Source organism: Neofelis nebulosa, chromosome 17 (assembly GCF_028018385.1).
Source record: "Neofelis nebulosa isolate mNeoNeb1 chromosome 17, mNeoNeb1.pri, whole genome shotgun sequence".
Lineage (NCBI taxonomy): Eukaryota > Metazoa > Chordata > Mammalia > Carnivora > Felidae > Neofelis > Neofelis nebulosa.
Genome location: NC_080798.1, coordinates 25,634,854 through 25,660,029, shown reverse-complemented (window position 1 = coordinate 25,660,029; position 25,176 = coordinate 25,634,854). Strand labels below are relative to the sequence as shown.

The 25,176-nt window shown below is 35.3% G+C and overlaps 1 protein-coding gene across 3 annotated transcripts in view; it reads left to right on the top strand.

The window, feature by feature from the left end:
* NETO2 (neuropilin and tolloid like 2) overlaps positions 1–25,176 on the top strand; it is a 59,091-nt gene that overhangs the window by 17,368 nt on the left and 16,547 nt on the right. For 2 of the 3 annotated variants that reach the window (XM_058708062.1, XM_058708064.1), the window contains 3 exons: positions 3,058–3,102; positions 3,185–3,312; positions 20,359–20,587. In XM_058708062.1, the coding sequence (XP_058564045.1) occupies positions 3,058–3,102; positions 3,185–3,312; positions 20,359–20,587 (402 nt within the window). The remainder of the gene's footprint in view (positions 1–3,057; positions 3,103–3,184; positions 3,313–20,358; positions 20,588–25,176) is intronic. The other variant, XM_058708063.1, reaches the window with a different exon arrangement.

Below are 25,176 nucleotides of genomic sequence, written 5' to 3'. Positions count from 1 at the left end.
CCTCTGTTCTCAAAATCCTTAACTTAGTCACATCTTTTGTTTTGTAATATTCAACTTTTTTTTTTTTAACCACGTAATATTATCAGGTTCTGAGGATTCAAATTAGGGTCTCCATTCAGCCCACTCCACCAGTCTTCCCTATCCTGTGGTATGTATAAACACTGTGAGAATTGTAAAGCCTCTCTGGTGTAAAACCATGCATATCCCTAATACGGAAACACAAAGATCTACAAGTTATTGCTCCTGTCTTCAAACAACTTAGAGACTGAAACAATGAAAAAGTAACATCAATTATATAATCTTTTTGCTATTATGTTTTTGTAAGAAATTTGTTAATTAAAAAACACATATATCTAAATGAAAAAATATCCATAATCTTACCATCTTCTATATAAAAAACCACTGTTAACAATCTGGTATGTATCCCTTCAGATATTTTTCTGTATCTCTTTTTGTCTTACATAACTGAGACCATGTATCTATATTACCTGCTTTTTTTGCCTAAACAACATAATCAACTTTTTTTTTTTTGTCAGTAAACATTATGGGAATTTTTAAGCATTGTTTCAATATTTATGTTCTCAATACCAAAAGGATAACATTTTTAGAAAGTAAAATTTACCTCTAGACTTTTATTTTTTAGGACAGTTTTAGGTTCCCAGCAAAACTAAGCAGGAAGTACAGAGTTACCATATACCTCCAACCCCGCACAAACACAGCTGCCTCCATAATCAATATCCTGCTCCTTGAGTGGTCCATTTGCTACAGTCAGTGAACCCACACTGACACAACATCACCCAAAGTTCATAGTTTACATTGATTAGGTTCACTCTTGGTGTTGGGTGTTCTGTGTGTTTAGACAAATGTATGACAATGTGTGTCTACCATTTCAGTATCATACCAAGTATTCCCACTGCCCTAAAAATCCTCTAGTGCTCCGCCTATTCATTCCTCCCCCTAGCTCTTGGCAAGCACTGATCTTTACTGTCTCCATAGTTTTGCCCTTTCCAGAATTTAAAATAATTTTAAATAATTACAGAGTTATCAAACTTAATTTGAAAGTTCATATAGGACCTATATACACCAAACTGCCAGAATGAAAAAACTGCTAGTTTAAAACATCTCAGAATCTTTAAATAGCCTGCAAAACCTATTTCAATCACAGTTTATTGTATTTAGCTGGGTGCTCAATTCTTGTTAAAATTGTTTTTTATTACAGATACTTTATGCATGGTTACCATATTGAAAAAAAAAAAAGTAGGGGAGAAACTTTTAGCTTGAGTATACATCTCAGACTTTTCTTTTTTAACTTAATAAACTAAATCAACCTTGCTGAAAGGGGTCAGTGACATTTCAGCTCTTTTGCAGAGAAATATCAAAGACAAATTTAATTAAACAGCATTGGAGTAAAAAGTCATAGGAACTACCTGCCAGATGAATCAGAGTTTATTCATGTGTAGGCAAGAATTCTAGAATTTTGTCATTATTGCACTAAAATTTCCAGAATTATCCCAGTTGCTACTTCCAGGAAGTAGCAATACGTTAAGAGTCCTCTGCCTCAACAAATATCACCAATAGCTTAAAGAATTCCATTTAAAACATACTAATTTCTCATTAGTAGTAGTAGTCATCTTCTTGATTTTATTGATCCCTATTGAAAAATTTATTTTATAAATATGATTTTAAATACCTAGACACAACCATAATTAGCCAATTATGCATTACCTATTTATTTTGATATTTTTTTCTTCAGTGGTAAAACTGTGGTATCCTTACCCACATTATAAAGGCAACATGGTGGTAGGGTAAGAAAAATTGTCTGGAGAATTGCAATCTAGTCCTGACTTTGCCATTATATATATATGGTCTAAGAAAATCATTATCTCTCTCATTCAGTTTCCTCATCTATAAAATAGAATATTACATAGTTTTCCTGATGTTGCTATAATTAGCATAGTGGGTGTAGAAATTCTGAAGTACTATAAAATCCTACACATTTTCTTCTAATTTGTCTATATTTTAGCCACAATCCATATAAAATTGCTCTCATGATACATAAACTAATAGAAAAAGAGCTACTTTTCTTTAAAGTGAGAATCTTTACATATTAAAAAGCCTGATTTTTAATATTTAAAAACAGTATTAAGAGCATTGTTTTTGACTTTTTTTTTTGTTTCAGGTATTCTAAACCAGTTTGTAAAGATTTGATTCATATTTAAGATTTTTTAAGCCTTTTTGACACCAAAATATCGTTACTTCAGTTAATTGGTTTAGTTCATAAAAACAAATACCCGACCAGTTAACTTTAATCAGTTATTTGATATATGCTGTTGGTTCTCAGTCTTCTATGAACTACTTCATAGGGCAGAATACCCTGTATATCAGCTAGTCATTTTTTCCCTGCCATTTTGAAAACACAGCTCACTAGCTACTTCTTTGTATATGTGTTGAATTACAAATAACATACAAAATTCACAATTTTAATCCTTTTTAAGTGTACAAGTACATGTCAAGTACATTTATTAAAATGTTGTGCAGTGGTCACCACTATCCATTTCCAGAACTGTTTTGTTAACCCAAGCTGGAACTCTGTATCCATTAAACACTAACTGTCCATTCCCCCTTTCCTCCAGCTTCTGGTACTTACTGTCTCTATGAATTTGACTAATCTAGGATTCTCAAGGTTCATCCATGTTGTAGTTTGTGTCAGAATTTCATTTCTTTGTTAGGCTGAATAATACTCCATTGTGTTGTATATACATTCATTCATCCCTCAGTGGACTAGCTACCGCAATTGACAGAGAGTTCTGAGTTTCCAGGTGACATAAATAAGTTATTCATGATGGGATCAGAAGTATAAATATTAGCATATTAAAAAACATTGCTCCTATAAACAAACACCTAAGCATGCCCAGAAACAGTGATCTGTAATCTACACCAATGAAAGCTTTCTCTTGCTCTGCTATTAAATTAGCATTAGATAGAACTTAAGACATTAAGCCTTAAAGTAACTAAACTATCTCAATGCCAATGACTTTCTTCTTTTTTCTGTTACAGATCCAGACTTTACTTACCTAGGAGGTATTTTAAATCCTATCCCAGGTTTAGTATATCACCTCTTTTTCCTCATGGCATTTTGATCAGTCTTATTTTCCTTTGAACATCATTCAACTTTTCTTTCTAGATTGCCAGTTTGAGCTCTCGGGAGCTGATGGAATAGTGCGTTCTAGTCAGGTAGAACAAGAAGAGAAAACAAAACCTGGCCAAGCAGTTGATTGCATATGGACAATTAAAGCTACTCCAAAAGCCAAGGTATTATTATGTACTGAGTCACTTTAGAAAAGAACGTAACAAGACATTGAATTGCATAATATATTTTTTTGATTCCTGCAGATACTTACTATTGTATAAACTGATACTACAAGTTTTTAAAAATTGATTTTATTGCAATCAGATTGGGCATCACAGCATTATTATAGTTAAGTAAACTACAATATAAATTCAGGAATATCACACAAATTTTGAGATTCTTAAAATCTCTGTATTCCTAAGTGGAAAGTACAAGTGTTGATCCAGACGATCATAGATTCTTAAAAAAAATGTTATAAGGAGGAAAAATAGACCTCAAGAGGTTGAAGTGTCTTATCAAGGTTCTCAGAGCTGGTCATAGTGTCAAAACCAAAACACAAACATAGTGAGTCTCAGTTCTGTGTTCTTTCTTTCCATGCTGTCTTGTGCTAACGATGTAGCACTATGATTGGAAAGTACCACAGGGAAGGATGTTTTTAAATAACTCTGACAGATTGAGATTGGTTGCTAACTACTTTTGCAAAAAAGCTTTTAATTTATACTTCTAGGAATATTCACAGTTAAAATTATATTTAATGTGGATACATGTGAAAAGAGAGGGTGAGGATAAGAGAACAAACCTTTAAAGAATTATGAAAATCAAATTTAGAGTTAAGGTAATATGATGGATTAGATTATATGAAAACATATCTGTTACAAAACACCTAGAAATACTGGGTAAAATACAACAGATACTCTTTTAAAAGCATAGGTAAGATTTTCAAAGATAATTCTTAATGGACTAGAAATGAAGAGAGATAACTATAAACCAGAGTAATAAACTGAAAACTGAAATCGATGGTACAAATGCCTCTTGCTGATTTCAGTACACTCTGACTATTCACCGGAAGACATGCCAGGAGCTTGGTGTTAACGGCCACGGTGAGACAGAAAAGGCCTGGGGTTTGTGTTTGTGAGATCCCTCACATAAAGCTGGAACTCTCAAAGAGAGATAATTGCTATGAAGTGGTAGATTAGAAAAAAAACTTCCACTAACATGGGTTGATAATGAAGAAGCTTATCTTTCCAGGCTCAGTCTCAGGGATAAGGCTGGGGTCTCCCCTAAAATTTTTACCTAGAAACCTGTTTATATTAGAGGTTGGGATGTATGTAATTTACATTCCATGCCCAATCCAGGAACCAGTTAGTCTAAAAATTAACAAAATGGTCCTGACCTCAAATAACCTTTTTATAGACACCGGGCAAAAATAAATACAAAATAACCATGGAGGCTACAGGATTGCCACCAGTAAAATACCGCTGAAGGTATGCTCACAACCCAAAATTAGAAAACAAGTAGAGCTTGGGTGGTGCAGTTGGTTAAGCATCCAACTTCTGCGGAGGTCATGATCTCATTGTTCATGAGTTTGAGACCTGCATTGGGCTCCATGCTCACAGCTCAGAGCCTGGAGCCTGCTTGGGTTTCTGTGTCTCCCTCTCTCTCTGCCCCTCCCCTGCCTGTATTCTGTCTCTCTCTCAAAAATAAACATTAAAAAAAAAAAAAAGAAAGAAAACACATAAGCAGACAACTCACCACAAGTGAATTAGCAGGCATAACAGCGAGGAGTTTCTTAGATCCCTAAGAACGTAAGTGTTTTAAGTATCTTATAAGAAGGAATCAAAAAGATGAGAAAGAAAAATGACCCAAGTACACTTTTAAAATAACCAGGTAAAACTTCTTGAAGTAAAAGGTATAGTTATTAAAGGATAGATCTGAGAAAATTACCCAGGGGGTGGGGTAGTGGCAGTTTATCAAGAAAATGTTAAAGCTGGGGCACCTGGGTGACTCAGTAAGTTCATTCGACTTTGGCTCAGTTCATGATCTCATGGTTCATGAGTTCAAGCCCCATGCCAGGCTGTAGCTTGGAACCTACTTCCAATTCTCTATCTCCCTCTCTTTCTGTCCTCCCCTGCTCATGCTCGATCTCTCTCTCTCTCTCTCTCTCTCAAAAATAAATAAACCAAAGAAACAAAAAGAAAAGAAGATGTTCAAGCTGACAAAAAACATTGACACAAAGTGATGCCCAAAGCAATAAAAAAGTTTTAATTGACACCTACCTATATTGGCCACCATAGACAATGAGACATCTTTAAAACAACTAGAGATAAAAGAGAGATATCAGAATCCTTAACAGCAAAATAGAAGCCAGAAGATACTAATGTCCTTAAAGTGCTAAGAAAAAAATAACTGCCAAGCTAAAATTCTAAAATTCAGTACTTAACTATCATTTAAGAATATGGGCAAAATTAAAATATCTCTGAGCACAGATAATAAATGGACCAAATACTACAGTTAAAATCCAAGTGTATCCTGTTTTAGGATAACTATGGAAAATTTTGAAATAACAAAAATAGAAAAGAAATAGCACAAATACCAAAAGATATCTGATATAGCTATTAAAATACAAATCAAGAATGTCACCAATTTGCAAGGAAGATAATAATTTTAAATTTTATCTATTAATATGGCCTCAAAATGTACAAAACATGAATTGATAGTTGCTGAGCAAAACTGACAGACCCACAATTATAGTGGGTAATTAATTTCACCTCTCAGTAATTAAGCATACAAAAAAATTAGTAAGGCTCAGAAGATTTAAATAATGCAGTATGCCTGATAAGACATGGTACTTTACTTCCAACATCCAGAAAATAAGCATTTTCTACAAGCATGCATGAGACATTTATAAAATCTGATCCATACGCTAAAACTAAAAACAGAAGTCTGAAATATGTACCAGTGCTTAGTTTCATGCAGAGCATCCTCTGACAAAAATACACATAAATTGGGAACCAGTAACCAAAAGATACCTTTAAAACCCTTATGTTTAGAAATTTAATAATATGCCAGCTAGTATTTAATAGGTCACAGAAGAAATCAGGACATAAATTTAAACAGATTTAAAACTCAGTAATATTGAAAATACTACATATCAAAATGTGTGGTATGCAGCTAAAAGTACTTTAAGGGAGTTTTATAAATGCTTATTTTAGAAGAAAAAAAAGATTTAAATTTAATAAGCTGGGATTCAACTCAAGAAGTTAGAAGAATGACCAGAGGAATCCAAAGAAACGGTAATAATGAAAGCAGAAATAAACAGTATTTTAAAACAAAGTTATAAAAAGAATCAACAAAACCAAAAGCTGGCCATTTGTAAAAGATTACTATAGACACACCTCTGCCAAGATTGATTTAGAAAAAAAGACCTAAATAATATTAGAATGGAAACGGTCATGAATCATCTACAGCAGAGATTAAAAACATTCATAAGACAAACTATGAAGAAGACCTGCTAAACAACAACAGCAAAAAACCTGAGTGTTTCTTAAATAAATGACAAGGTAGGAAAACACAGCAGTAGAATCTACACATTAAAAGAAATATAAAAGTCAAATGAACTTGTGTGTTCAAGCAAACTGTAAAAGAAGGAAACATTAAAAGACATAAGTCTGAACACTGGTATTTGATAATGAAGAATTTGGTTTCATAATAGTACTGAGATTATTTTTTAAGTGGTCAGTAGCAATACACCTAGAACTGTTGACGTGTGAATCTCTCTGGGATTTGTCTCAGTATGTGAGAGGCAGAAGTGGGAGGGGTATTACAGTTCAAGCAAGACTGGCTGAATTAATAACTTAGGAAATGGGGCATGAGTTTAGGATACTATTTTGTCCGATTTTGCACATTTGAAATTTTCCATAATCAAACTGTTTTATTTTTTTTTATTATTTTTAAAAAAATTTTTTTTTTTTTTTCAACTTTTTTTTAATTTACTTTTGGGACAGAGAGAGACAGAGCATGAACGGGGGAGGGGCAGAGAGAGAGGGAGACACAGAATCGGAAACAGGCTCCAGGCTCCGAGCCATCAGCCCAGAGCCTGACGCGGGGCTCGAACTCACAGACCGCGAGATCGTGACCTGGCTGAAGTCGGACGCTTAACCGACTGCGCCACCCAGGCGCCCCAATAATCAAACTGTTTTAGACTAGAAGATGATACTAAGAGTAATTCTTTGCTGATAAATTTGCAAACCATCTAAATGGACAGTTTCCTGAAACATATGTGTGTACATACGTATTTACATACATATATATGTTTACCAAAATTAATTAAATAGAAAACCTGAATAAATCTTACCAAATTATCAAAATTGATTTTTTACTTAAAATAGGTAAACAGAAAAATTGGTCGGGGTGCTTAGTTGGTTAAGTGTCCAACTTCAGCTCAGGTCATGATCTCACAGTTTGTGAGTTCGAGCCCCACTTTGGGCTCTGCGCTGACAGCACGGGGCCTGCTTGGGATTTCTCTCCCTTTCTTTCTAAATAAATAAATAAATAAACTAAAAGAAAAAAGAAAAATTGGTCACGTTAGATTTTACCAAATAGTCAAGGAACATGTTACATAATAAAAATTGAAGAAAAAATAACATTCCCCCAGCCTGTTCTATCAGAGCTAAATAGCATGAGAGAATTATACACCAGGATTATTTATAATGGTTTTGTTTTAAAAGTCATGACCTAGAAATTGTTGGACAGTTTAATATTAGAAAATCAAATGATATAGTTTCCCATATTAACAGATTAAAGGAGAAAATCCAGTTATCAATGGATGCAGAGGAAATATTCAGTGAAACTTAAAACCTATCGATAAAAAAAAACGTTGGTAAGTCCAGCATAGAAGAATGTCTTCAGCATGATGAAGAGTATCTACCAAAACCCTAATTCAAACGTTGTAATTAATGGTGAAACCTTAGAAGTATTTCCTTTAAAGTCAGGAACAAGTCAGGAATGTCTGTTGTCATTGTTTTATTTGCTAGTGTTCTGAAATCCTGGTTGGGGCATCAAAATGAGAGAAAAAAAGTTCATCAATTATAAAGATCAACTGCTTTTCTCTACTAAAGCCAAAAGCAGTTAGAAAATCAAACTTTTTAAAGCACTATTTACAATAAGAACAAATCATAAGGTACTAGGAAGCAAATTTTTAAATTGAAATGCATAAAAGAAGGCCTACAGAAATGGGGGAGAGAGGGAGATCATTTTCATGGATGGGAAGATTCAGTATCACAAAAATGTTCATTGTTCTCTAATTTATCAATTTAAAGTAATTCCATTCCAAATCCCAGGAGGGCTTTCTAGGGAAGTTGGCAAGCTCATTCTAGAATTCACATAGAAGAGGAAAGCATTCAGAAGAACCGTAACAGTTTTGAATAAAAACAAGTGGAGATACTTACCTTCAAGATAAAGTTGTGGCAGTTGGATAGAATGCATTTGTCAGTGGAATATACAAACTAATAAAATTGAATTAAGTATCTAAAGGTAAAACTACACATATATGGTGGTTGCCAGAGGGGAGGGAGGTGGGTGAGGGAATAGGTGAAGTAGACAAAAGAAATTAAGAGGTACAGACTTCCAGTTATAAAATAAATAAGTCACAGGCATGAAAGGTATAGCATAGGGAATATAGTAATACTGTAATAATGTTTGGTGACTACACTTACTGTGTTGAGCACTAAGTAATGTATAGAATTGTTGAATCACTGTATTGTACTCCTGAAAATATTATAATAAAGTGAGTCAAATGAATTTTTTAGTTTCCCAGTGCATCTAAAAGTTGTTTTACACTGTACTTTGATCTGTTAAGTGTGCAATAGTATTATGTCTAGAACAACAGTGTATGTGCCTTAATTCAAAAATACTGTATTGCTAAAAAATGCTAATAACCAGGATATGAGCTTTCAGTGAATCATAGTCTTTTTGCTGCCTCGATATTGATGGCTGCAGGGTGGTGGCTGCTGAAGGCTGCGGTGACTGTGACAATTCCTTAAAATAAGACAACAATGAATTTGCTGTGATTGACTCTCCTTTCAAAAATGATTTCTCTGCAGCATGCGATGCTGTTTGGGAGCATTTTACCCACAGTAGAACTTCTTTTAAAATGGAGTCAATCCTCTCAAGCCCTCCCACTGCTTTATCAACTAAATTCATGTAATATTCTGAATTCTCTGTTCTCATTCCAATAGTCTTCACAGCATCTTCACCGGGAGTACACTCCATCTGAAGAAATCACTTTCTTTGCTCATCCATGAGAAACTTCATCTGTTAGAGTTTTATCATGAGATGGTTGCAATTCAAATATAATAATACCAAAGTTTGAAATAGTGTGAGAATTACCAAGTGTGATCCAGAGAGACAAAAATGAGCAAATGCTGTTGGAAAAATGGCACTGATAGACTTGCATCATTGATGCAGGGTTGCCAAAAACTTTGAATATGTAAAAAAAAAAAAAAAAAAATGCAGTATCTGTGAAGCAAGATGAAATAAGGTATGCCTCTCTTTTTGTGGAAAGGCCACTGAGAACAATGGACTGGAACACTACTTGCACACTTCTTTTGTATATATTTTTATAAGTGGATTTTTCTGAAACATCACCCATTAACTAGTTTACTCCATATTGAGTATTCATGGGTTAGGGTGGTCTTTAACATGTTTTCCTTTAACTTTCTTATATCATCTGTTTAGTCATTTAGTTTAACACAATTTTATTATTTCTTTTAATGTTTATTTTTGAGAGAGAGAGAGGGACACAGTGTGAGCAGGGGAGGGGCAAAAAGAGGGAGACACAGAATCTGAAGCAGGCTTCAGGCTCTGAGCTGTCAGCACAGAGCCCGACACAGGGCTTGAACCCACAGAAGGGTGAGAGCATGACCTGAGCTGAAGTCCGACACTTAACTGCCTGAGCCACCCTGCTGCCTCAGGAGGTTGAGTGTCGGACTTCAGCTCAGGTCATGCTCTCACCGTTCGTGAGTTCAGGCTCCACATCAGGCTTTGCGTTGACAGCATGGAGCCTGCTTCAGATTTCTCTGTTTCCCTCTCTGTCTGCCCCTCCCCTCCTTGCTCACTCTCAAAAATAAACATTAAAAAATTGTTTTGAAAAAGTAACATTCTCCAATATTCAGTATTCCAAATAACACTCCTAAGAATTTATGAATCTCGAATTATTTCTTCATGAAGTACTTCAAAGACAAGGTCTAAGAAATAACAAGGTCTAAGCAATATTAATTTCTTAAACATTTATTTTTTACCTTTTTAAAAGAGAGTACATGGGCAAGACAGGGAGAGGGGCAAAGGGAGAAAGAATCTTAAGCAGGCTCCACACTCAGTGCGGAGCCTGACACGGGGCTCAATCCCACAACCCTGGGATCATGACCTGAGCCGAAATTAAGGGTCAGACACTCAACTGAGCCACCCAGGCAACCCTAATTTCTTAAACATTTAAATAATTATTAAATATTGTCACATGAAAAAATAAAAACTATTACAGGAATAGAGGAAGCCTCATATGTTCCCTTTAGCTTTCCTACATACCCTTAGTTCGAGTTTTATAATTTCTATACAATTTTGTATTTTCATATTTATGTACTATAAAAATATATACTATTCTGTATATTTTTAAATTTTTTATCAATTGTAGAAATAAATCACCGTTCTCTTTTTAGACTTTTAATTTGCTTTCACATTTTAATATATTAAATAGTACTGCTATAAACATTTTTGTATTTTTATTATGCCCATGTATGATGACTTCATTTGGTTATATAGCTAGAAGTGTAGTTTTGTGTTGTAGGACATGACCATCTTTAGCTTTACCAGAGCATGCCAAAGGCTGCCAAAGTGTTAGTGGCAATTTATTCTTTTAAGAGTATTTTCATTACTCAATCCTTGCTGACACTTGGTCATATCAAGTAACATACAGTCAAATTTTTTGACAGATGCTTAGAGTCATTTGACAGCCACCATAATCAAGAACCATTCCATTACCCCAATGAAATTATCTTGGTGTCTTCCTTTGCAGTCAAAACCCATCTTTAATCTTGATCCCTGGCAACTAATTATCTTTTACTGTTCTATAGTTTTACCATTTCCAAACGTCCTATAATTAGAATCACACAGTATGTATGAGTCTGAATTCTTTTGTTTAGTATGATGTGCTTGAGATTCTTCTGTTATTGCATGTACCAGTAGTTCATTTCTTTTATTGATGAACAGATTTTATGATGTGGATATACTATAGTTTATTCTTAACAGCTGAAGAACATGGGGACTGTTTCCAGTTTTTTTATTATTGATAAAACTTCTATACACATTTCTGTACAGGCTGTTTTGTGTAAACACGTTTTTAATTTTTCTGGATATTCATCCAGGAGACTGCTGATTCACATGGTAGCTTTATAAGAAACCACCAAGCTGTTTTCCAGAGTGGTTATATTGTTTTGCATTTCTTTCCACAAGGAATGTTACCAGATTTTCAATTGCTCTACGTAAGTTCTAAGCACTTGGTATTATCAGCTGTTTTGTTTTGTTTGTTTTTTTTATAGTTACTCTAATGAAGATATAATGCTATGGGTTTTAATTTGCAAATTTGCAATGTCTAAATCTTTAGTGGTGTTGGCTATGCCCATTTTAAGATTGAGTAGTTTTCTTACTATTCACTTTTGAGTTCTGGGTTAAGTCTTTTGGCAAGTGATATACAAATATTTTCTCTCAGTTGGTGGCTCTTTTTACTCAACAGTGTCTTTCACAGAAAAAGTTTAATGCAGTCAAATTATTCATTTTTTAATGAATTTTCCTTTAATGTATCTAAGAACTCTTTGCCTGACCCAAAGTCATAATTTTTTCCTATATTTCCTTCTGAAAGTTCTATAATTTTATATTTTTATGACCCATTTTGAGTTAATTTTTGTATAAGGTATTGTGTATAGCCCAAGGTTTGTTTTCTTTCTTTCTTTCTTTCTTTCTTTCTTTCTTTCTTTCTTTCTTTCTTTGGCTTATGGATGTCTGACTTTTCCAGCACCATTTGTTGAAGACTATCCTTTCTCCATTATTGCTTTTGTACCTCCGTTAAAAGAATAATAATAACTTCATTTGTAAGAATCTCTTTCTGGGCTCTGTTCTGTTTCATGGATCTGTGTGTCTGTCCTTTTGTCAGTTCCACACTGTTTTGATTATTGGAGCTTTAAAGTCTACACTCTGGCACTCTACAGCTTCCAGTATGGTGCTGAATGGGAGTTACCTTGTTATTGATTTTGAGGGGGAAAGCATTCAGGTTTTCACCATTAAGTATGGTGTGAGCTCTGGGTTTTTGTAGATACCCTTTACCAGATTACAGAAGTTCTGCTGTTTTTCTAAGATTTTCATCATGAATGGATGTTGATTAACAGATTAAAGTGATCATGTATCTTCTCTTTTTTAGTCGGTTTATAATGGAGACTTATATTGATTCTTCATAATTTAAACCAGCCTTGGATACCTAGGATGAACCATATTTGGTTGTGATTATGTAAAAGTATTACCATTTTTCTATGTTGCTGGATTAGATTGGCTAATATTTTATTGAAGATTTTTGCATCTATTTTCTGGAGTGATGGTTCTGATACCATTTCCAACTTGTGGGCTTTTTTCCCTTATACCACCAAGCAGTTCTCAGACACCAACTGGGTGTCCAGTGATTCAACTCAGTTCTGACAGTATCTACCCTGAGATGGCATCAGATTCCTAGGGTTAGGGGCTCAGTCCCACAAGTCTGGCCTCCACTTCAGATGCCATTCTTATATCCAGGTTGTCACCTGTGCTTCTGACCAACTGGTTATAAATCAGAGGTTTCTATGAGCCCCTTCTTGAGTTTGATTAATTTGCTAGAGCCACTTAGAAAACTCAGGAAACCAGTTTGCTTACTTAAATTGCCAGTTAATTACAGAGCATATTAAAGGATAAAAATCAACAGCTAGATGAAAAAATACAGGTGAGGTCCTGAACAAAGGAGCTTCTGTACCCATGGAGTATGGGGTTTAGCACAATGGCATATGGAAACATTCTGGTTCACCAACTTGAAAGCTCTTGAAACCTTTTCCTTTTGAGTTTTTTTATGGAGGCCTTATTACATAAGCATGGCTAATTAAATCATCGGCTGTCAGCCCTGGCCCTCTCTTCTCCCTAGAAGTTGGGGTGGAACTGAAAGTGTAAACCCTCAATTCATGGTTATTTACCCCAGTGACCAGCCCCCATCTTTAGGGGATTTCCAAAAGTTACCTAACATAAATAATTGTTGAAAGAGCCACAAGACACCCATTTCAACTTTATGGCTCTAGAACATTTTCAGGAACTGAGGACAAGAGACCAAATACAACAAAAGATCCTCCCATTGCTCCTATTGCTCAGGAAATTCCAAGGGTTTGGGGAGCTCTGAGCCAGAAACAGAGATGAAGATGAAATATATATATTTTATTATAAAACACAGTATGACAGCAGAAATACTGATCAGTAGTTTCCTTATGTCTTTGGTAAAAGAATTGGCATAACTTTTTCCTTGCATGGTTGGTATAATTTAACCGTGAATTCACCTAGGCCTGGAGCTTTTTTTGTAAGGTTTTTAACTATGAATTCATTATTTTTGATAAATGATATGGCCATTCAGGTTACATATTTTTCTTAGAAGTGTTTGGGCAGTTTGTCCCTTTTAAGGAATTTGTCCATTTCATCTGAGTCATCTGATTTGGGGGCATAGAACTGTTTACTGTATTTTTTTTATTGTTTTGTTTGAAACATTTTATTTCTAAGTAATCTCTACACTCAACATGGGGTCGAACTTACAACCCCAAGATCAAGAGATGTATGCCCCACCAACTAAGCCAGTCAGGCACCCCCTTTTTTCACTCTTCTTAATGTTGGTAGGGTCTGTAGTGATATTCCCTTTTTTTCTTTCTTTTTCTTTTTAAGCTTATTTATTTTGAGAGGGAGTGAGAGAATCCCAAGGAGGCTCTGCACTGTCAGCACAGAGGCTGATGCAGGGCTTAAACCCATGCATGAACCATGAGATCATGACCTGAGCCAACATCCAGAGTCAGATTCTTAGCCAGCTGAGTCACTCAGGCGCCCCATCCTCTTTTTTTTTTATTCTTGATGGTTTATATTTATCCAGATATTTTACCATATCTGCTTCCTTTCATTCATAAAGTTCTAGGATTCATTCTAGTAGCCTTTCTCTTTTACCTAAGAACTTCCTTTAGGGGTGCCTGGGTGGCTTGGTCCGTTGCTTGTCCAACTTCTGGCTCAGGTCATGATCTCAAGGTTCATGAGTTCCTTCTTATGAGTTTGAGCCCTGCACCTGCTGACAGTAGAGAGTCCACTTCCGATCCTCTGTCCCCCTCTATCTCTGCCCCTCTCCTGCTTGTTCGTTCTGTGTCTCAAATAAATACATAAATAACTAGCTTCCTTTAGCATTTCTTTTATAGCAGGTCTGTATACAGCAAACTCTGAGTCTCTTACATCTTCACCCGGGTGTGTTATTTGCCCTCGTTCCTGAAAGAACGTGTTTGCTGTATATAAAATTCTAAAGTTTACAGGTTCTCTTTTTCAACATTTAAAAATTTTGATGGACTGCCTTTGGCACTGATTTCTGAAGAGCAATCCACAGCCATTCAAATTGTTCCCTTCTACAAAATGCATCATTTTTCTCTGTCAGTTCTCAAGTCTTTGATTTTGATTTTTGACGTGTGTAGGCCTTGGTTTTTGTTTGCTTTTATCCTGTTTTATGTTTGCTGAGCTTTTTGAATCTAAATTTTTGTCTTTCACTAAACTTGGACAGTTTTAGCAATTATTTCTTCAAATATTTTTTTCTGTAAGAATCTCTTCTCCTGAGACTTAAGGGACATGAATTTTAAGCCTTCTGAAATGGTTCCACAAGTCCCTGAGGCTCTGTTCATATGTTTTCAACCCTTTTTACTCAGTATCTCAGATTCTCAGGAGTCCTCTTCCAGTTTACTGACTTCACTCTGCCATCCCCATTCTCCTATTGGGCCCATACAGTGGATTCTTTTTTTTAGTTTCAGACATTATATTTTTCAATTTCAGTTCTAAGATTTCCACTTGGTTCTTTAACAATTTCTATTTCTCTCCTATAATCTGTCTACTCCTTTAGCGTTTGCCTTTACCTCACGGAGCATGTTTATATTGTTGCTTTAAAGGCGTTGACAAAAAAAAATTTTTTTTAATTTAAAAAAAAAAAGGGCGCCTGGGTGGCTTGGTCGGTTAAGTGTCCAACTTCGGCTCAGGTCATGATCTCGCGGTCTGTGAGTTCAAGCCCCGCGTCGGGCTCTGTGCTGACAGCTCAGAGCCTGGAGCCTGTTTCAGATTCTGTGTCTCCCTCTCTATCTGCCCCTCCCCTGTTCATGCTCTGTCTCTCTCTGTCTCATAAATAAACGTTAAAAAAAAAAAAAATTAAAAAAAATAAAGGCGTTGACAGTTCCAATATCTGGATCCTGTTAGGATTGAGATCTGTTGACTATTTTTTCATTTCAGAATTAATCCCATTTCCTGGGTCTTTATATGTAATTTTTTATTATGTCTTGGATATTTTCAATATAACATTGTGAGATTCTGGGTCCTGTTAAAAATACCTGGAAAATGTTGGCTTTTGTTATTATTTATTTTATTTTTGTCAGACAGTCTACCCAGTTAGATTCAGATTGCATGTACCATGTCATTTCGTGTGGGTGGTAGTTCCAGCATTTGTTGAGTTTTGGGGGCCTTTGCTGTGCTGTGGAGGCTTACCCGGGGGATGTCCTGCTCAGGTACTTGAATTTGGTTTCTCAACATCTTTGTCATGTTTCTTTAGTTCTGTTTCATGAATATGCAGGTAAGCCAGATAGGTATGCCATGAATATGTAGGGAAGCCAGAATTAGTGCTTTTTCTTTAGTTCTCTGCTCTCCAAGACTCCTTCACATTCTCCAGATAACGTTTCCTTTTCTCATTTCCTCTTGTGGCCGAAAAGAAGTTTCTTCAGTGCTTCTGCCTCCTGACCTGTGAGTTTTGAGTGGCTAAGAGAGAGAGGGGGAAAAATGGGGTGGGGGAACTCCCTCCACACTCTCTTGACATCATCATATTCTTTTCTTAGTTCTGCTAGTTCAGGAGATGGGATTTCTCTTGGGGTTTCAGTTGCTGCTGTAGCTGCTGCATGCAAATCTGTGACTGGTGCTGACCCTGGGCAGAGCTGGTAGAGTGGGAAAAACAAACCAGACACACACACACACACCCCTCGTCCCAATTTCTTAGTCTTCTGGCTGGAGTGCTTTCTCTGAGTTCATTGTCTGTTTTTTGCTGTGAGTTCCATGAATCCGCCCAGGACACAAAGGAGAAAGAAAAAACTGAATCTCACCTCCTTTATGGGTCATTCAAGTTTGACTTCCTTCAAGGCCCATCTTTTACTTTCCAGAATCTTCATGTAGTTGCTTTTCACATTTTATTCTGAGTTTTTAGTTAAGCCATACTGTTTCATCTTGGGTGGTTCTGGAAGTCCATTTATTTAATGTAGTAAAATTGATTATTTTTATCTTCATGGTTTATACTTTGTGTCTTCTATGTTTGTTTTTAATAAACTTTCCTAACCATAGGTTGTAGAACTACACTTATGTATTTTGATCTGTGTGCTTTGGTTTTAACATTTAAGGATTGATTTTATATCAACTATAAGATAAGGATCTAATGTCAGTAGTTGTACTGCCTATTATCAAGGATCTCCTTTTCATCTGGAATGCTATACAGGCACACTTCATTTTACTGCATTTTTTACAAATTAAAGATCCAAGACTTCAGGGAAGAAGTATCTACAAATGTGGTGGAAACAGCAAGAGAACTAGAATTAGAAGTGGAACCTAGAGGTGGGACTGAATCTCTGCAACTCATGATAGAACTTTAACAGTTGAGTTGCTTCTTATGATGAGCAAGAAAGTGGTTTCTTGAGATGCAATCTCTTCCTGGTGAAGATACAGTGAAGATTCTTGAAACGGCAACAGAGGATTCACAATATTACATGACTTAGTTGATAAAGTAGTGGCAGGGTTTGAGAGGATTGACTCCATTTTAAAAGAAGTTCTGCTGTGGGTAAAATGCTACCAAACAGTATTGCATGCTGCAGAGAAATTTGTGTGAGAAGAGTCAATTGATGCAGCAAACTTCATTGTTGCCTTATTTTAAGATATCACGGTCACCCCAGGCTAACATTGAGGCAGGATCCTCCACCAGCAAAAAGATAATGACTTGCTGAAAGCTCAGATGCTGGTTAGCATTTTTTTTAGCAATAAGGTATTTTTGAATTAAGGAATGTACATTTTTTTTAGACTTAATGTTATTGCATGCTTAACAGACTACTGTGCAAGCCAACTTTTATATGCCAGTTTTGGGAACCAAAAAATGCATTTGACTCACTTTATTGTAGTATTTACTTGATTGTGGTCTGGAACCAAACATGCAGTACCTCCAAGATATGTCCATAGTTGCTTTCTGAGGATGTCATTGCATTTCTTTTGGAGTCTTCAGGAGTTCCAGTAGACTGCATCCCCTTTTCCCTCCACACTGAGAATGTGGAGATTCAAAATAGCTCCTTTATTACAACAAAGGCTAGAGGAAGCAGCTTAGTGAGAGAGTCATATTAGACTTGCTAGTTCCTTACCCACCAGTTGTACTTCCCACCTAAATCTAGCCTGGACCATCCCAGCCCAAGGAAAGTTTGCATCTGCAGAGGAAACCCACTAAGGTCACTGCTTCCTACTTGGTGGTCCAGGGAAAGAGAGACCAGACTCCCCACCATCAAAGTAACTCCACCTCCCTGGGGAAGGTGTAGGAGTGGGATAAGAGATGAGCATTTAGTAGATTTGTTGCCATGCAGTCTGGGTGAGAGAAGAGTATATGTGCCCCCCTCCCACCTATTTCAATTTGTTAGGTTCATACTGTTAGAAATATTTTCTGAAAATTAGTTGAACTAAACTTATTTCAGTATTTTGCTACACTCAGAAAAGAATGTCATTATCATAGGACTTAAAACTTTTGGCTTAAAAAGTTAAAGAGCATTTACTGTGGTCTTGTGTAGTACCATGTTTCTTTGGATTACAGAAAAGATTAAATACTTCAGACTTCTTTATTGTTTTTCTTATATTTAGGTCTACCAGTTCATAGTTTTATAAGCCTAGCAATGTATTGATTACTTGCTATGAGCAAGAATTACACTAGATATAATTAGCACATGATTCTCTCATTGGAAGACCTTACAGTATAATAGGGAAGGCAAATAATTACTGTATTGATGTAACTTGCTCACTACCACAGAACCATGGACAGAATGCTTTGGTTATGTAAACAATGGAATTAATGAGAATAAATGATATATTTAAGGAAACCTATTGCTTATATGTAATACATTTATAAAGGTTTTATGAGGTTTTGAAATGGTGATCCTACTTAGTTACCAATTTTCCACTGTTCTCTTGGAAGTAGCAAACTGGTCATTTCAAATAAGCTAAAGTTATTTGGTCGAAATTTAACCCTTTGAGCTATATTTTTTTGTTTGCTTAGTTTTGTACCATCAAGATATTTTAGAGAGATCTATGACATTACGTTTTTGTTATATGAAGTCTTTTATTTTTTTTTAAGTTTATTTATTTTAAGAGTGAGAGAGATCTGGGAGGGGCAGAGAGAGAGGAAGAGAGAATCCCAAGCAGGCTCTGTGCTGTCAGTGCATAGCCCAACACAGGGCTCAAACCCATGAACTGTGAGATTGTGATCTGAGCCGAAACCAAGAGTCAGATGCTTAACTGATTTAGCCACCCAGGTGCCCCAAGTCTTTTGAATTAAAAGACAGCTGGCTCAGTTGGTAGAGCATGTGACTCTTGGTCTCGGGGTTGTGAGTTCAGGCCCCTGTTGGGTGTAAAGATTACTTAAAATCTTTGAACGAAAATTTCATATATTGAAAAAAATAATAAAATAAAAGGAAAGATAAATATCTAAGAAAAAAAATCTTTGAACGAATGAATAGAAAGGGAGGGAGGGAGGTGGCATCACACTGCTACCTCAGAGATAGAAACTAGATTGAATACTCATTATATGTCTTTAATGTCAATCAGAGGAAGTCTGTATTCTCTAGTCACTAAAATTTTAATTGTAGAATCACATAGGAGTAACTAGAGCAAAAAGTGAACTGTGCTTGTGCCTGCATGAAAGGCATCCCAGACAGTGGGAAGAACACAAATGTTAGAGTCAGTCCAGCCTAGGTCAGATCTTCACCCTGAGTAACCTTGGACAAATTCCTTAATCTATCTGAGTCTTCATTTTCTCCTTGCCTGTAAAGAATAATAGTTACTTCATTCAGTTATTTTAGAGATCAGCACAATGTCCTTCTAAACCCGCAACCTGAACATTAATGCGCACAGTCCTTCTAAGCCTACAATCTAAAGGAAATCTTTAAACAAGAGTGGACCAAGCATATTTTAAGAACTTAGTGCCAGGTGGCAACCTGCCTATAAAATTTCAAGAAAAAGAGTGCTAATCAAATTAGAATACTAATAGTGCTTATTTTGGTACTACAGTTTACATCTTCCTGACAGAAACCTTAGAAATTGTCATTTATGGGGTGAAATTTTAAAGCCACTTAAATGTGCAGTATAGAATAAGGGTAAATAAATGACAGGACATCATGGGAATGTTTATGGTTATGAAGAGTATAGGTAATATAAAAATGGTTTTGATGTGTTACATGAAAAACCAGGTTGTATATACCTTACTACTAAACTTGGGCTTTAAAAACGTGAAGAAAAACTTTTAAAAAACTACATTTGTTATGAGGGATTCTTTTATTTTCCCAATCTGTCAGTACCACAAGATTGCTTTCATAATAAGGAAACTAAGACAACCAGTGAGCCTCATGGAACAAAAAGTTACTTCTCTTTATAGATCAAACACAAACTTAAGATTCCTTAAATGCTTAGTTCCATTAAGACAAAGAAAGAGGCCAAAGAGTGTCTTAGTCTTTTAACTGCTTAGGCCCCAGCCTTTTGTCTGTTGTTAGATTTATCTGTTTATCTGTCAGCTACTGTAATCTTGTCTACCATGTTCATTGGATAGCAGAACTAGAAAATTCAAATTTATATTTTCAAAAGCAGTGTTTTTCTCTGTTTTAATGTTACAGATTTATTTGAGGTTCCTAGATTATCAAATGGAGCACTCAAATGAATGCAAGAGAAATTTCGTTGCAGTTTATGATGGAAGCAGTTCTATTGAAAACCTGAAGGCCAAGTTTTGCAGCACTGTGGCCAATGATGTCATGCTGAAAACAGGAGTTGGAGTGATCCGAATGTGGGCAGATGAAGGTAGTCGGCTAAGCAGGTTCAGAATGCTCTTTACTTCCTTTGTGGAGCGTAAGTAAATCCTATAGCATTGAGATCTTTTACATAACTTTTCATTTATTCAGAATTCAGTTCTATTTTCTTTTGGCAAAGACTAGTAACAGGATGTAGAAATAACTAAGTCTTAGCCCCTATTCTCAAGGAATTAACTGTCCTGGATGAAAAACCATGTTAATACATTAAATTGGAGCACTACCTTAGTATAAAGGTGTAAATGTGATAGGGAATGCAGAAAGTGGAAACTTCTTTCAAGACTTAAAAATTATCAGTAGTAGTAATTCAGCGTGGTGAATAATTACGAATCTACCAAACCATGCTCATCGAAGATCTAGATAGGCTGTTTTTTTCTAACTTATTTTTTTAAATAATTTTTTTTTTTAATTTTTTTTTTTTTTCAACGTTTTTTATTTATTTTTGGGACAGAGAGAGACAGAGCATGAACGGGGGAGGGGCAGAGAGAGAGGGAGACACAGAATCGGAAACAGGCTCCAGGCTCCGAGCCATCAGCCCAGAGCCTGACGCGGGGCTCGAACTCACAGACCGCGAGATCGTGACCTGGCTGAAGTCGGACGCTTAACCGACTGCGCCACCCAGGCGCCCCTTTTTTTAAATAATTTTAAGCATATAGAACGTTATGAAAATAGTAGTTTTCATATGCCTTTCACTCAGGTTCCCCTAATAATGTAGTAAAACTGAAAAATAACACTGACTCAGTATTATTGACCAGTATATAGACCTTATCTACATGTCACTAGTTTTCCCATTAATGTCCACATTGCATTTACTTTCATCTGTCCTTTAGTGTCCTCCATCTGTGACAGTTCCTCAGTCTTTAATGACCTTAATACTTTTGAAGGGTATTGGCCATTTATTTAGCCGATTGTCAGTTTAGGTTTGTCTGATGTTTTCTCATGGATTCATTTGAAGTTACGTATTTCTGTCAGTACCCCAGAAATCACATTATATCTTTCTCAGTGTATCACACCAGTGAGGCAGGGGTACATAATGTGGATTTGTCTGACATTAACTTCAGTCACTTGCTTAACGTGCTGTCAGGTTCCTCCACTATAAAGTTACTGATTTTTTCATCTTAATTAATAATTCTCTTTGAGACTATGTAATATCCTTTTTCTCACTGTTGTTAGTTTCTCATGTAATAGGTATTCCTGTAGTGTTTACCTAATGGGAGTTTTCTGTTTCCATTATTCCTTCTACCCTTATTAATTGTAATTAAACTGTGAGAAAGAGCTGTTTTTCCCCCTCATTTATCTATTCAGTTATTTATATCAGTATGAGTTTATGGATTTTTATTTTATGCCATTATTATATATATAATTATATATGATATATAATTATTATAGTACTAACATTATTTTGTTGCTCAGAATCCCAGCTTTGGCCACTGGGAGCTCCTTCAAGTTGTCTCCTTTATCCTTTTGATGTGCCTTTAAAAAAAAAAATCACTTTCTTACTTTCTGTTACCACAAGATAGCCCAGGCTCAACTGTGTTTTCCCTGGTCCAGCCCTAGAACCAACCATATTTCCAAGAAGCTCTTTCCTTCTCTTAAAGAAAACATTCAGAAAACACTTTTGTTTTTTTCTTTTTTAATAGAAATCATAATGAATCTGTGGATTGCTTTTGAGTAGTATTGTCATCTTAATATTAAGTCTTCAGTCCATGAACCCAGGATGTCTTCCCATTTATTTGTTGTCTTTAATTTCTTTCAACAGTGTTTTGTATTCTTTAGTATACAGGTCTTGCATCTCCTTGGTTACATTTATTCCTAAGAATTTTTTTGTTTAATGCTGTTATAAAGGAATTATTTTCTTTTCCAGTTTTTCATTGTTAGTGTGTAGAAATGCTCCTGACTTTTGTCTTTTGTATGCTGTTTTTTGTATCCTACAACTTTACTGGATTAGCTCTGTGTGTGTCTGTGTGTGTGTAATCTTGTTAGGGTTTTCTACATATAAGATCATGTTATCTGCAAACAGATAATTTTACATTTTCCTGTCCCATTTGGATGCTTTTTATTGCCTTTTCTCGCCTAATTGCTCTCGCTAGAATGTCTAGTACTATGTTGAATAGAAGTGAAAGGAGACATCCTTGTCTTGTTTCTGATCTTAAGAGAAAAGCTTTCAACCTTTCACCATTGAGTATGGTGTTAGCTGTGGGGTTTTCATATATGGCCTTTATCACATTGAGGAAATTTTCTTCTGGCCCTAGTTTATTAAGTGTTTTCATCATGAAATTTTGTCAAATGCTTTTTCTGATTCAGTTGAGATGATCATGTCATTTTTTCCCTCTTCATTTGTTAATATGGGGTGTTACATTGATTTTTGTATGTGGAACTGTTTTTGTGTTCCAGGAATAAGTCCCACTTGGTCATGGTGTATAATCCTTTTAATATGTTGTTGAATTCAGTGCTAGTATTTTGTTGAGAATTTTTGCATCAATATGCATAAAGAGGTATTGGTCTGTAGTTCAATTTCTTGTAGTATCTTTGTCTGGCTGTGGTATCAGGGTTATGCTGATCCATAGAATAAGTAAGAAGTGATCCTTTCTCTTCAGCTTTTTGAAAGAGTTTGAGAATTGACATTCTGTAAACATTTGGTAGAATTCATCAGTGAGGCCATTCAGTGCAGGGCTTTTCTTTGTTGGGAAATAGTTTGATTACTGATTCAATATTCTTGCTAGTTAGAGATCTATTCAGATTTCCTGTTTGGTTTTTATTCAATTTTGGTAGAATGTATGTTTCTAGGAATTTGTCTATTTCGTCTAGATTAGTAGTTTATTGGTGTAGAATTGTTGTTAGTATCCTCTTCTAATCCTTTTTATATCTATGAGATCTGTAATAATGTCTCCACTTGCATTTCTGATTTTAGTAATTTGAGTCATTTTATCTCTGTTTCTTTTTTTCCTTAATCATTGTAACTAAAGTTTGCCAATTTTGTTGATCTCGTCAAAGAACCATTTTTTGGTTTTTTCTTTAGTTTTTCTATTCTCTCTCTTTATAATTTCAGTACTACTGACAAAGGCATAGAACTTTGAGTTTAGTTTGCTCTTCCTTTTCTGGCTCTTTAAGGTTAAGTTAATGGTTCCAGATCTTTCTCCTTTTTTAATGTAGGCATTTATAGCTATAAATTTCTTTCTTAGCACTGTTTCATTGCTTCTCATAAGTTTTGGTATGCTGTGTTTTCATTTTCTTTGGTCTCAGGTATTATCTAATTTTCCCTTGTGATTTCTTCTTTGACCAGTTGGTTAAGAGGGTGTAGTTTAATTCCCACATGTTTACAAATTTTCTAGTTTTTATTTTGTGACTGATACCTAGTTTTACTTCATTGTGATTGGAAAAGAAACTTTGTATGATATCAGTCTTTTAAGATTTTTGTGTGTATATGGCTGGCCTAACATATGGTCCATCCTGGACAAAGTTCCTTATACATGAGAAAAATGTATATTTTGCTGTTGCTAGGTGGAATTTTCTTTATATATCTATTAGGTCCTCCAGTTGACTTATAGTGTTATTCTTTCATTTGGTTATTTATCTTCTGCTTGGTTGTTGTATCCATTATTAAAAGTGGGATATTGAAGTTTCCAGCCATTATTGTAGAATATCTCATTCTCCCTTAAAATTCTGATAGTGTTTCCTTCTTATAATTTAGGGGTCTGATATTTTATTTATTTATATATTTTTATGATTGTTGTATTTTCTTGATGCATCCCTTTTACCAATCTACATTGTCCCTTTTTATCATTTGCAACAGTCAATACCCTGACATTAAAGTCTATTTTTGTCTGATATTTGTATAGCCACCCCAGCTCTCTTTGGTTAACTGTTTGCATGGAATATCTTTCTCCATTTTTTTTTTTTTTTATTTGCAACCAATTTGTATCTTTAAATCTAAAGTGAGTCTTTTGTAGAACAGTATATAGTTGGATCTAGGGGGTTTTTTGTTATCTATTCTGCCAATCTCTGCTGTTTGAATAGAGAGTTTAACTCATTTACATTAACGGTAATTACTAAGGTGGAAGGACTTCTACACTTTTGCTATTTGTTTTCTAAATGTCTTAAAGCTTTTTCTCCCTCATTTTCTTCATTACAACCTCCTTTTGTGGTTAATTGATTTTTTGTGGCAACACAGTTGAATTTCCTTTTGTGTATATTCAGAAATTTTCTTTGTAGTTATAATGGGGTTTTCTCTTTATCTTAGTTAAGTCTTTAAAAGTCATCTTTACTCGGGCTCTGGGCTGATGGCTCAGAGCCTGGAGCCTGCTTCCGATTCTGTGTCTCCCTCTCTCTCTGCCCCTCCCCCGTTCATGCTCTGTCTCTCTCTGTCCCAAAAATAAATAAAAAACGTTGAAAAAAAAAAAATTTAAAAAAAAAAAAATAAAAAAAAAAATAAAAGTCATCTTTACTAATTTGTGAGCATGTGAGAATTTTTTCATCTTAAAGGATGTTGTAGCTCACTGTAGATACTAATCCAGCTTAAAAGTGGAAGAACTCTGAGGACAGATTTTAGGATTCTTCCCTTAAATTCCTGATAATTCACATGAACAAATCCCAAGGAAAAATTGGTTCTATTGCCTTTCTATCTCCTGT